At 43.7% G+C, this 13,849-nt stretch overlaps 1 protein-coding gene across 1 annotated transcript in view; it reads left to right on the forward strand.

Annotated features, from left to right (window-relative positions):
* Window positions 1-433: 433 nt before the first annotated feature.
* sh3kbp1 (SH3-domain kinase binding protein 1) overlaps window positions 434-13,849 on the forward strand; it is a 60,350-nt gene continuing 46,934 nt past the window's right edge. The window contains exons 1-2 of the mRNA XM_008290400.1: window positions 434-614; window positions 10,233-10,390. Of these exons, the coding sequence (XP_008288622.1) occupies window positions 611-614; window positions 10,233-10,390 (162 nt within the window). The 5' untranslated portion in view covers window positions 434-610. The remainder of the gene's footprint in view (window positions 615-10,232; window positions 10,391-13,849) is intronic.

Raw genomic sequence — 13,849 nt, forward strand, 5'->3', positions numbered from 1 at the left:
CTAAGAAGAGAATGGAGTGTGAGCTGTGGCTCTCGGTGACAGAAGGGATCCGATTTTCTGAAAATTACTCAAATATTTGAACTCGAATGACCGTGCTCAACTTTCCGGCGCATGCTACAGCAGCTCATATGGAGCAGTGAGATTTCCTGTCCCAGAACACAGTGTTTGTGTCACCGCCATCTGTCCGGAGCGCATCACGCGTGGTGCGACACATTGCGTCACGGCGCGCTCACGGAATCGAAAATGGGGAAGCCGGAGTTTACGCGGCGCACTTGAAGGCACCAAAAGGGAGAGCGAGCCAGAGCGAGAGAGAGAAAGGAGAGAGAGATTTGATCATCAGCGCTTTTCCGTTTTCTGGCCACTCGCTCTGCCTCCTCTGCCGTGTCACCAGAGAGAGAGAGAGAGAGAGAGAGAGAGAGAGAGAGAGAGGGAAAAAAGAGGAAGGAATATGGTTTCGTCTGACGCTCCTCCCGTTTCAGCGGATCTGTAGTACGGAGCAGGAGGCTGGGGCTCAGTCCGGCGCAAAACCCCCTCTCTGTACCTGAGACAAGCTCCCTTCCCTGCGACCGACCAGCCTCCAGGAGCACTGCCAGCACACCGGGACACATAAATGGGTGAGATGCGACGCCCCCTTTTTTTTCTCTCCCCCCTTTTTTTTCTCTTCTTTTCTTCTGTTTTCGTTTGCTTCCAATTTGGAGAAAAGACCTAAAATAGCCTCCAGCGCCTCTGCGCATCTGGATGAATCAACGCCCGGTCCAGATGCGCGCAGCCTCTCTCTCTCCTTCCCTCCCCTCCCCTCCCCTCTCCGCGCTCCTCACCTCACCTCCCCTTCACGCATAGCGGGGCTGTTTGGAAGAAGATACCGCAGGCTTCTGTCGCGCATTTCCGATGCTTTATTCATGATTCAGAAGAGAGAGAATAAAAAAACAGAGAAGAAGAAGAAGCCACGCGTGGGTGTGCAGCTCGGCCGCGCAGGGTTTGATTTTTGCGATTTCAGGAAAAAAAAAAAAAGCGGCGGGTCACATTGATGAGTTGCAGATGTTGACACGTTTACATTCACTCTGTGTGTGTGTGTGTGTGTGTGTGTGTGTGTGTGTGTGTGTGTGTGTGTGCCCCATTGTGTTGCACAGTGTTTGGCTCTCTCCAGCTCTCCGCCTCTGTGGACGAAACAGGCCTGACTGTTCTCATCTTCGCCATCATTTCCCACGACACCGCTCTGCTGCTGCTGCTGCTGCTGCTGAACACAATGCATGGCTATTAATTGGTTGCAGATCCGCTGCTCCAGTAATCAATCAATCAGTCAAGTGGGTTTGCAAACGTGCCGGTTGTCAGAGAATGCATGCAAAGCTGGAGGTTTGACTTCCTTTTCTCCTCGCGTGTTACTTTTATATCTTCTGACCTTATGAGACATCCCATGTCTCTGCAGAGGAGTTCCAGTCATTAGGATGTTCATTAGTTGCAGCCCCTCTCCTTGGATTTGCGTGCAGGCTTTCTGCTGGATGCATGTAAACAAAGGATGCATGGCTGTCCTCAGAGGGAAACTTCATCATATGTCAGTGCACCTAAATCCCCTCATTCCCTGCTTCTACAGGCTGCTTTGATTCAGTTAGTGTAAAATAGTATCTGAATATGCACTGTTTTCCTGCAAAGTTAGCCAAAATGGAAATTCCAATGGTCCTTAAACGCACCTTAAAGGTCATTTTACGTTGACCTCTCCTGCAAAAGCTGGGCAGTACAGATTGGGTCAATGCATTTAGCTGTTTTAGTCCTTATTTCTGTAATTCTGTCGCTGCTGCAGATTTCAAGAAGACACTCGACTGTGACCTCACATATAAAGACGAGGCTTTCAAAACTTTCCATTTCTCGCATATATATTCAACAGCTACACGTGTGAAAGCAGCAGTTCCTTTATTGCGTAGCCAAACAATGTTTCACTTTTCTCATGCGAAACTGAAAAAAAAAAAAAAAACCTTCGCTCTCCTTCTCGCTTTCTCCGCCAGCATCGCTCTCCCCACCTACACTCAAAGCCCCGAAGACGAACCCGTCGAGCTCTTCCTCTCGTCACCGGGCGTTCTGGGACTCGGCGAGAATTCGAAATAGATAACGCGAGTTGAGGGAATACAGCGGACTTTGTCGCAAGCCGCGGAGCGACGAGCAGAGAATGGCTGGAATTTTTCCTTTAATGTGGGAGAATCTGCTGAAGCCTGAGATCCGATCCACAGTTGGAGTGGGTGGCTTGGACTCCCAGTGGGCTCCGGTCCAGAGCGAATGTTTTACAGACAGAAACACACAGCTGCTCTTGACATCATCAGCGACGGCAGAGCTGAGACTCACCCACAACTAAACACGGGTCGGCTGTAAACTAGCGAAATGTCAGCGCGGCTTTGCGGAGCTCTGAATGTGTAGCTTCCCCTTATCTAAACTTGACGCAGCTGTTGAGAGGACGCTACGGGCCCGTCTCAGTTCCTGTTCGAGTGTGTTTTTTTTTTTTTTTTTTGACCACTTGAGTGGGAGTTTGTGCTTTTGTCTGCAGGCGTCGAGATATTCGGCCTCTCGTCTTCTCAAGGCCTCCTCTATGTCTTTTTTGGCCTCGTAGAAACGGTGCATTACCACAAACATGAGTGTACAAGTGTAAGTGAGAGGGGCTGCAGTTACTGATTAACCGTTTAGTGTGTGAGAAGTAGTGAAGTTAACTTCCCAAAGCCCAAACCGGTGATTCATTTACTGCCGTTTGTGATACAAGTGAGCTGCAAATCCTGACATTTAAGAAGCTGGGTGCAGCCAGTATTTTGCATTTTTGCTTAAATTTGCAGAATTATTCTGTTTTAGTTTACTAACCACTGTAGCTCTGTATCTTTCTAACAAGTTGCATGTTGCTCTACTTCTCTGTAAATTGCATTTCCATAAAATAGCCATGTATTCGTAGACTGAATTCTTGAAAAGCTAACAGTTAGGCTGCACGATTATCGCCAAAATGCTAATCACGCTATTTTGATCAATATCGAGATCGCGATTATTTGTAACAATTACTTATAGATTTTTAAAAAACACTGTTTTTGTTGGGCTTTTACTTTTGAATAAACAGGATGCTGCTTTCACTTTCACTTACAGGTAGAGGACCGCCCATTTAGATGCTAATGTACAAATCTTTGCATCAATATAAGATTTCTTCCACACCTGAATTAATCTCCTACAACTGAAATATGAATGTAACCAAAATAACTTGGTGAACGTCTGCTTATTGATAGCCTCAAGTCTCCCCACTTACCTGTACCACACTCAGACAGGTGTGCGACTAAAAATTGCTTCGGAAACAGTGAAATAACGTGTTTTCTTAGTCTTGCAAGATAGAATGGGCTGGCCGCACCTCATTATCATTCTGCCACAAACCGAAAGAAACTCTGGCTCATTTGGATACTTGAATGCCAGTACTGTTATAAAAACAAGAACAACAACAAAAAAAAACAAGCAGTGCTGCCCAAATTGGAAAAAAAAGACATTTTTTTTTATCTGCATGGGTTGTTGTCTCATAGCGTAGCATTTCAAACACCGGTATTGCGGTTGATCATGTTCATGGGATTGTCGGAAGCTAAAATTAAAGTTGCGCTAAATATTCACTTAATTGTGCAGCCCTGCTAAAAACTGTTAAAGTTTAAACTACTAAAATACCAGCTAAACTTGTAAAAGTATTTTATTGCTTTGGTAAGGTCCAAGATAGCTTTAGTCCTTATGTTTGATCGAAACGTGTTAGCAATCGGTAGAAAGAAGCAGCCAAGCTAACAAAGCTAACGTTAGGCCTGTTATTTTGTCCCTTCAAAGCTAAAAGCTCAGCTAGCTTGTTAAATTATTTGAATGTTTTGTTAGGAACCAAAATAAACAATATTTGTGAATTCTTCTGAATAGTATGATTCAAACTTGTTAGCATGTTGGAGTGTGTTAGCATATGATGCAATCAGGAAAGGGCTTAACCATGCTAATTATATTTTAGTATCATAGCTTAAATTGTAGCTTTGGCTGTTCAGGCTTTTCAGGTTTTAGTAAAGTCCTAAATTAAAAGTATTGATTGCTTTCTTCCGCGTATTTGAGCCAAACTTGTTAGCAGTTGTTGTATGTTAGCATGTGAAGCTATGTTGAATGTGTTCGGGGAGGGAAGTAGCTAACATTAAGCTAATTGTTTTTGCCTACTGAAGCTAAAATTGGAGCTAGAACAGTTTAAGGTTTTGTTAGGGTACAAAAAAATGTATTTGCTTTCTTAATCACATTTTATCCAAATGGGTTAGCAATCATTAGCAGGCAGCTGTTGGTGCGTTAGCAAACAGCGGCCTACTTTGGAGTTTTGCTTTTGTTCACCTGATTAACATGCGCACATTATTCATTTTCCTCTCGATCTGTGGTATTTACCATCAACTCCTGAGGAAAAACATGTCTTTAACTGCTACACGTTTGACTTATTTAGCTTCATAGCTACAGAAATGCGAGCTAAAAAGGGGCTAATCGTCTTAACAGTTAGATGCAATCTCCGTTCACGTGGAATCACATGTGATTTGTATCTTAATGTTGCGTTCACAAGCCAGCGATGGCATTTTAAACAAGTTCTTGGTATGTCGATCCTGCACACAGGGATCGAGGCTAAATATGGAGTTAAGTTCTGGTGCTTTCCAGGTCAAAGCAGGTGAAAGTGTATAAACTATTACTAGGGTTCATCTGCTGCAGCCTGTCTTTGGTTTTCATTATTGTCAGCAAATCCTACTGAAGACCAAAATCAATCACGTTTCACTCAGACAAGAGTAAATAACAGATTTCTTGGACTATTTTCTGCTGCAGATTTAGCGCGCAAGTGTTGACAGCAGCAGGACGGTGTGTGAGGGATTTAGTCAAAATAAACTTCGGAGTGTGTTGATGGCACTGGAGCAGGATGCCGTCCTGTGCAACACTGTGGCTCAGTGACGTGCCTTTAATTGGACAATAATGACGGCAGGCGATGAGCATGAAATACTTGGACGATACTGGTGTTTTCATGGGATTACTTGACAAGAAGAAAAATTGGGAATATTACCGCACTTACTCTTGAAAATAAAAGCATGAAAATGTGCAAACAGAGCTCTGCAGAGCATTTCACATCTGTCAGATTTTCTTGCTGTATGGCAGCTTTGCACCTATACTGTCTACTTATTATGCAAAGTGGCACCTTTCAGAGTGTAAAGTTCTGGAGGCCTCCAAGGTTGACAAAAGTAGATTTCTGTAGAACATCATGAGCTACGTGCACAAGTTGTTTTGTGCAGCAGATAAAAAACATTTTAAAGAGCTTCCCCGTTGCAAAAGGTTTAATTGTATCTTTCTAATTAGTGCGTCTTTAAATCCCAGCCTGTGCACTGCATCAGAGAGGTTCTGCAGGGACGTCGGTATGCGTATAGCTGCATAAATTAGAGATGCTTTCGGTAAATCCTGTGCAAGTATCTCAGATCGCACTTGAGTAAATGTACTTTCCACCTCTGATGCTGTCGTGCTGTGCTGTACATCACGCAGGCAATAAAAACCGAGACTGTTTGCCGTGTAAAATCAGAACCAGGGGACTCGGCTCTTTCTGCATTGCTTCACACGAGACAGAACTCCTCTTTGGCATTAACATTGTGTCACTTTTAACTTGCACCCGTCTTTGCACTCGGTGATGTGCGGAGCCACAAGCTGTCGTGCTCTTCAGTAGTGCATGTGTCGCTGACGGACGTGGGTGGGTGGGCGGACTGCAGTGTGTCGTCCCGTTCTGCCACTCAGATGTACTGTAATGTAGTTTGCGAGATAACTGCCACAAGCCATCAGTTCACCCGTGTGCACTTCTTGCTGCAGAACCTTCCCCCCTTTTCCGCTCCCAGGGTGTCCGCCGCTTCCCCACGGACATCGCAACCCGAGAGCAAAAAGAGGAAAATGGCATTTGTGCCACGTCGCTGTCTCGGCTGCGACTAATCTCCGTCGTTATCTGATGCCAGCGTCGTATCCTCGCCATCTGAGCAGCAGGCCAACTTGGACTACAGTCATCTGCTTTGTCTGTTTTGATGTCTTGCGCGAGGCTTCCTCGGCCCGTGATGTAAACTCCCAGCGACGCTCTGACCTTCCACTTTAGCGCACAAGAAGTGGTTGGTTCTGCCTAGTGTCACCATGTTGTGCATTTAATATTGTATACATGTGTGAAGGAGTTTCGGGGGGGGGGAAGGAGGCCACTGTGTCTGAGTCATACCTACCCCTTTATGCTGTTGTTCCCATGGTTACCCAATCCCGAAACTCCCCCCACTGCATCCCCGCCGTCAGCTGCCCGCACAGTTTAGACAAGGATCAGGCCTCGGCGGCCGGTATGTGTGTGTGTGCGTGCGTGCCGAGGGTTGGCGTTAAGAAAGCTATATGTGATATGACACATTCAGTACATTTTTACAAGCATTAGCAGCCGCAAAAGCAAGTCACAAGGTATATATATATATGTGTGTGTGTGTACGTGAAAGTGCGATTCTTAGTGTGTGATGTTTGGAGGAAAGCGGCAGAAAATGTGTTTGCATGTGTTTTTGTATGCATTTCATTAAGTAGTGGTTGTTCAGCTCAAGGCATTCACTTTGACACTAATTACTGATTTCCCTGCTACTATCAGTCATGTATTAATCATATTTAATTAACGCTGACCATAGTCTTTAAAAGCCCAACATAATGTACACCTCCACAGCACCAGTTCTACCCGCCTGCTGATTTGACTCAGTTGGTTAATACCTATCACGTCTACTTTGCCATTTAAAAAAAAAAAGATCAGTGTTTAACAATCATTCCCGTATCTCGTATTAAATCTCCTCCAGTGACTCAAACTGAATAATCCCTCTGAGTCATCTGCAGGAACTTTCATCGGAGGTATTTGAAGGACAGCCAAAGAACTGAGTTGATGTAAAGGTACTTCTATGGTGTTCATGGTCGCTGGCATGACACAAAGACGCAAACAAAAGTAAAGATCGAAACACACTAAAGTAATTCTAGTTTAATTTGACTATCTGCAGTTCCTTGAATGGCCACTTGAGGCAGTTACCAAAAGTGAGTCAATCCCCATAGACCCCCATGTTAAAATGTCCAACTTTACAATAGAAATAAACACATTTACAACCTGGTGCAAAACCAGCTTTGGTCCCTATAGCTACATTTCCTGTTCATGACAGCTGTATGAGTGGTGGCTATTTGTATAACTCACCTTTTTACCTATATGAAGGCCTAAAGTTATGCAGAATTAAGTGCGAGGCTGCGTTGTGTAAGAGTTGGGTGTTCTTATAAAGCAGTCCATGGTCCAAAGATGTTTGCATAGCCTGCCTCAGCTCCATGTACGCTCCATCTTTTGGCTCATTTTTAGATCAGACAGGAGGTATGGGTCACGCCACAGATAGTTCTTGATCTGTATATGCACTCTAAAACTCCCAATAGCCAGTTACTGTGGCTGTATGCGTCATGCTGACTTTGTACTACCTGCGTTGCAGACATTCAGGGAAAAACTGGAATCACACAAGCGTTCCTAAAGCGTGATTTTTACATGAATGATTTTAAACTTTTTTTTTATTTTCGTCTGACTGAAAGCAAACACAAAAATAAGCCCCGAAGGACATTTTGTTGAGGGACGGCTCGCCAGGTGGCTGGATGAATGGTTTATTCATTTGTGCACGCTTGTTTGTTTACATATTCGACCGTGTATAGCTTTCAGTTCTGCGTGTTCTTGCTGGAGAGGTCGCAACAGATGAGATATCTAGGACAAAAAAAATGACTTGTTACTGCCTGAAATAACTAGAGAGCCGAGTGTGTGGTCCGGCCGGTCTTTTCTTCCCGTTGAATTTGAGGAAATGAAACACATCTCCGGAACAGCAGTGTGGATTCATTAGTTGTAGTTCTACAGGGAATACCGTCATCCATGGACGATAGGGCTGAAGAATTGATTGCCTTCAAATCAAAAAAAAAAAAAAGATGAAATGATTCAATTAGCTCACCGCAAAGGCTGCAATTTAGGATATATGAGATGTGGCTGTCAAATAATGAGACTGATGCTGTAACTCAATTTTGTTTAATACGAGCAGATTGAAACTTTCAGGGTTTGTTTATGCTTCCGATTGATCACTACGTGGTTCAGACATGCAGACTGTGCTATGACTGACTTGTCATTATTTAGCAGCCACACCTCCTACGTTTTGCAACACGTCTAACCCAGAGTGTAGAGCAGACTAACCAAAAGGTCAAGAAAGACCGAGCAGACGACTCGATTGCCAAGAGGTGAAGACTTTATTTGCATTGCTCTCCATTCATAACTCAAAATTCACCCATATCTAATGGAACAAATGGCACATGTTTTAGCAGTACCTCTCTCTTCGGGGTGCAAAATCCCAACAGCATGTATAGTATGATTCAATCCTACCATTAGAAAGCCTGGTGACCTCTTCCACAACCTCTCTAGACATCTCTAGCCAAGTGTTCTAAGCCTTTACTTAAGAATGTGTTCAACACAAACAAAACTTTCCTAAAGAAAGAGGAAAAACCACAGCCATTTGATCTGGTCCAGATGACCACATAACCAGGAAATGGTGGGCCTCCTAAACAATAAACCTACAAGCTGAGTCTGAATAAAGGTACAAAAAAAAGGTACTAATGAACAAAAGAACAAACAATTTAACCACATTCAACCTGTAAAATGTAAAATCATGCTAACCCAAACCAGTTTAACCAAAGCAGCAAAATGCACAGATAATAAACGTCATATTTTACTTTGTGCAGAATCAACATGTGGCGGACAAGTCGTGAGTTCTCACCTACTTTGTCACAGGATTTAAACGTGTCAGCGGTTTTGCAAATGCATACCAACTGTGTTAATAATGGTGTCTCGTGTGTTAAAACCCCGTCATGTTTTCGCCGCTGCAGCTCAACTGGTTGAGCTGGTGACCCATGTACTGGGGCTATAGTCCCTGATGCAGTGGTCGTGGGTTTGAATCCAGCCCATTTGCTGCAGGTCCCTCCTCCCATTCTTCTCCCCACTTTCCTGTCTTTCTCTCTCTACTGTCCTGTCAAATAAAGGCAAAAAGGCCAACAAAAAAAACTCCATCATGTTTTAAATCTGTTACTTTCAGATTCAGAATGGCAACACGAGCCAGGTTTCCTCCTCAGTAGGCACCTGAGCAGGAACGCCACCAGCTTCCTGAAGTTCCTCCTGTCGTCCTTCTTTTCAAACAAACGTTAACCTGCGACTGTCTTCATAACGGTTTACGGTGTAATCTGCTGTTGTGTTAAGCTTTCCAGACAATCACACATGGCAGGTTGTCGCTGATTGACATCCAAAATGGCTGTTTTAGAGGCTAAATTCCATGTTTCCTTTGTCAACCTAAAAGCAAATGTTTAAAATCATTATTTCTTCTCAATCTCTACAACGGAGGCGGAGAAGGCGGTATCAGTTTGACCCCCAGAGCCGCAGCAGACCCACTAATGGGTATTTCCAGGCTGAAATGTCCTCAGATTGTTTGCATTCAGTGCATATTTTTGGCAAAAGTGAAAAGTCACTACTTTCCGCTGCACTTTGCAAGTGGGTTAGCTGCTACATTTTCGTCTTGTGGCTTAAAAAGAGCACAACCCTTAGCATGTGGTAAGCCACTTATTTACAGTATGCCAGTGAACATTTTACGGGTTGAGTCATTTTTCCTGCAGCCTCCAACATTGCAGAGATAACGGGCGTCTCGCAACTTGATGCACGAATATGTGAAAGGAAACCTGCTCTAAAGTAAATACTTTTAGCGAGGGATCGGTGACAAGGACAGGTAGAGGAGAGGGAAGTAGCTGTTGGCAAACAAAGGCAAAGAATACGAGTCAGCAAGCGTGGATACAAACGGTGCAGGTTTTTAAAAGGTTTAAAATCGACTTGGATTGGCAGTCGGCGTTTGTTGGCGCTCCAGCGACTCACACACACACACTGTGGTTTGTTTACAAGGACACCTTTAATTAGCAAGCGTTTCTCTGCCAGAGTGTGCAACAGTGTTCTGATGTAAAATTCAATGGGTCGCGTTTGTTCCTTCTTTCACTTCCCTTCGAATCAATAAATAAAACCTGCACAATCATCAGAATGAAAAAAATTGCACCGCGCCAGAGAGGACAAAACCCAACAAGGTGGCGCATCTGCAGCGTTTGACCTTTTTCCGCTGCCGGCTTGTCGTAACCCCGCCGACTGTGTCTCTTCTCGCCCTCAGTGGAGGCCGTGGTGGAGTTCGACTATGAGGCTCAGCAGGACGATGAGTTGAGCCTGACGGTGGGCGACATCATCGTGAACATACGGCGGGACGATGGAGGATGGTGGGAGGGCGAGCTGGGCGGACGCAGGGGGCTGTTCCCGGATAACTTTGTCAGGGTGAGTAATTACAAACACGCCCCCCCTTCTTACAGACTTCATGAACCCACAAGAGGTGCTCCAGAAATAGCAGCAGAGTAGTTGTGGTTTGTGTGTTTCCTCTCCTATTTTGGTGCACGAAAACAGGTTCAAGTTTGCAAACCCTTTCAGAGCTGCTGTGTTGTAACACGATTTAAAACTAAGATTAGAATTAGGAACACAGTCGGTTTAAAGCTGAATTCGTGGTCGGAATCGTTTTCAAATTAAGATTTAATGAGTCTCCAGGAAACCAAAAATATTTCACGCCCTCCCTCTGATGAGCTGGTTGCATTTTTAACCAGCGGCAGCACTGTAAGACATTTGCTCTCTTTGGAACGGCACACAAAGCATGTTGTTAACATTCCCGTACAGTGTAGAGTTTTCTTGTCGGCGGTGGAGTGCAGATCTGTGCAGCATATGATTTACATAATTCTCCTGCTCATCAAACCTTCATTCCCACGTGGGAAGCGGCTGCATTTGTTATGTTTATGGACTCATTTTAATTTGTGCCCAGATTTAGCGTCAAAGTACTTGTGAAATAGCAAGCGGGGAATGTCTGTTTTACCACAGACCTACCATATTACCATAAAGCTGTCCTGGTCATGATTGCAGCGTTGTCTGTTTAACTCTTTGAGCTTCTTATCTTGCCCATTATAGGGGCTGGCTATGCATGCTGTATCCTGTGTTCGTCAAAATAGTCTCAAGATCTTCCATCATTTAATATAATAAAAGTCTTAGATTGTTTATATTGGCCTCTGTATCATGGGGAAAAACTATATTATGAAATTGCTATGTTTGTATCTCACCATGACATGCTGCCAGTAGATATATTTTCCTTTTTGTGTTTGGGGGGGGGAAATATCTGGCATCTGGTAATATCAGAACCACGATGGGGTGATGCTGTATGAAATTAGAAATGGAGAAAAATATGAGCACCTAATGGAAATAAATGTGATTTTATACAGTGAACTGTTGCCATACTTGCAGAGGTGGCAGATGTTTGAAAATAATTTTCTTCACCTACACTTTTATCACTCAGACAAGCGACCAGTATCGACGCGCAAAGGTCAAGTTGTGCCGTGTCGTTTAGCACAAGCAACACCTCGCTGCAAAAAAAACTGAAAATTAACTGAGAAGACGGAAACTGAATTTGGACACAAAGTGCACCCGTCGGGCTCTAAGGGTCAATGCAACCCGAGGAAGTAATAAAATAATGGAACCAAGATCTCTGAGAGCTGACTATTACAATTGCGGTCATTTCTCAGCCACTTTTATTGTAATTCATTCACTTATATTCAAGTATCGCCTTCACAAATACATTTTAGTTTTGTGTGTGTCTAGAAGGCTGAACGATTGTAGTCGTCATTGGTGAGCAGCTAGTCTCACAACACTTTTAGAAAAAACCCTGTGGTAGACATCTCATGATTTCCTCTTACATGAGATTGATTGTGTTTTGCCGAAACTGTGAATGCACCACCCACAGTTACAAGTTGACTATGCGAATACAAAAAGAAAAAAGAACAAGAAGCCGCAAACGCTGGTGTAAACATGAGTATTTTCTATTTCTGCTAAGCTGCCAAATCGCTGCATATATTATTAGAAAGTCTAATTAGTGTTTTATTTATTTAATTATTTGCAGTTTGTGTTAGAGGGGAAGTTGGCGGATTAACCCTTTAAGTCTCACTTCAGTCTGTAACAGATCCACATCTGTACGGCAAAAGGAATATCTATAATAATATCTGTGAATTAGAGACTCTTATTTTGAAAGACCATAAGTCTCTGCATTTTAATCACCCTTGCAGCAAAAAAACTGCCATTTTTATTTCTTCTGTAATCAAAATAGTAAATTGTGGAGTACATAACAGCCTTAAAACAGTGAGTCAGTGACACTGATGTTGTTGAACCTGTGAAAAATTCTCGGCAACAGCTCAACCAAATTTGGTTCGACAAAAATGAAGCGCAACAAATGCTGCATCCGATTCTTTTTAATAGCATAAAAAGGCAGCCACGTCATTGAATGAGCCACACTCGCAAACCTCCTCACAATGGCAGCAGGTTTTGTTTTTTTAGCCCATGCAGCCTGGTCCGACTGATTTGGCGCTGCTGTCCAACGACATTGTTAGGCCGTTTTAAAAAAAGAGGATTAAAGTCAATGCAGCAGAACCAGAAATAGACTCTTTCATTTCTCGTTGGTCGAAAACACGTCGTCTGCTGGACAATCTGATACTCAAGTGGTTTGGCTGCAAACCACATGGACGCAAATGCCATCAACACCGAGTCTCCACTTGGATCCTTGGGTGGCTGGACTGTGACTGCATGTCACTCCACCACAGCATTACCCCTCGTTTCCCGCCTGTCTCTGCTGCTCGTATTGAGCGAAAGCAAAAGAAGGAGCACGGTGCGGCTCAAACCACCAACAGTTAGTTCAGAGATTACAGCCTGGAGCTGCCAGCCTGGAGCAGACATAAGGAGTGGCTGCAGAGGTGTGGTAATCTCATGCTTCCCCAACCTATTTGTAGTCTGCAGACACAACCAGCGCTGACTCAAGTGAGGCAGTTTATCGGATTTCATGCAGCTCCCTCCGGAGCCACAAAGGGCTTTATACAACATATGTAGTGGCGCTCCAGGAGCAGGTTCCCCGTTAGGTCATCATTTAAGCAAATAAATCCGTGGTCCCAGCTTCTCAAATGTGATTACTAGCTGGTTTTCATTGCTTTCTATCTCCCGCTTTAGACGTGCACTCCTTTCCAATTACCCGACAGCATCTGAACGTGTCGGCTTCATGTCTGAATGAGCACCCGTTACTTAAAAGTTTTAATCTCACTAGGTTGGGACTAGTAACGCTTCTGTTAACACAGCACAAGTCTGAACCGCATGCAGTCGTATTAATGGGCAGGCAATCAGTGTTTGTAGGAGCTGTTCCTCTGAGTTTCACACGGTCTAACTGCAGAAACAGCAGCAGGATCCATGTGAACATCTCCAAAGTGAGTTCTATTTGTTCACATTGAACAACAGAAGTGACTTAATTAATGACTGATAATTGTAAATTGTCCCTGACATGGAGACAGGATTAATTAGGATCCAACAAGAAGTCACAGTGTGGACTTTTCCTCCCGTCAGACTAGTGGGCTGCTACACACAGTTCATTAGTGAAGTCTAATCATTTGTTACACAGCAGATTTAAATGTAGTATTTTGTATATTAGTGCATTTTTATGCATTAAATATCACTTGATGTACAGTCTGATATATATTGCATGTGTACGGTGGCTCTCTGTCACTGTCCAGAATCACAGAACTGAGTGACAAGCAGAACATTTTCAAAGAAGGACAACAACAAGAAGCAGGTGTCCCATGTGAAATAAACTGCAAGTGCTGTAATCCAAGTAGTTATAAAGTCAGAAAAAGTAAAAGAAATATTTACATGATGCAGGAATGTACA

This window comes from Stegastes partitus, unplaced genomic scaffold, assembly GCF_000690725.1.
Source record: "Stegastes partitus isolate 25-593 unplaced genomic scaffold, Stegastes_partitus-1.0.2 Scaffold671, whole genome shotgun sequence".
NCBI classification, from domain to species: Eukaryota; Metazoa; Chordata; class Actinopteri; family Pomacentridae; genus Stegastes; species Stegastes partitus.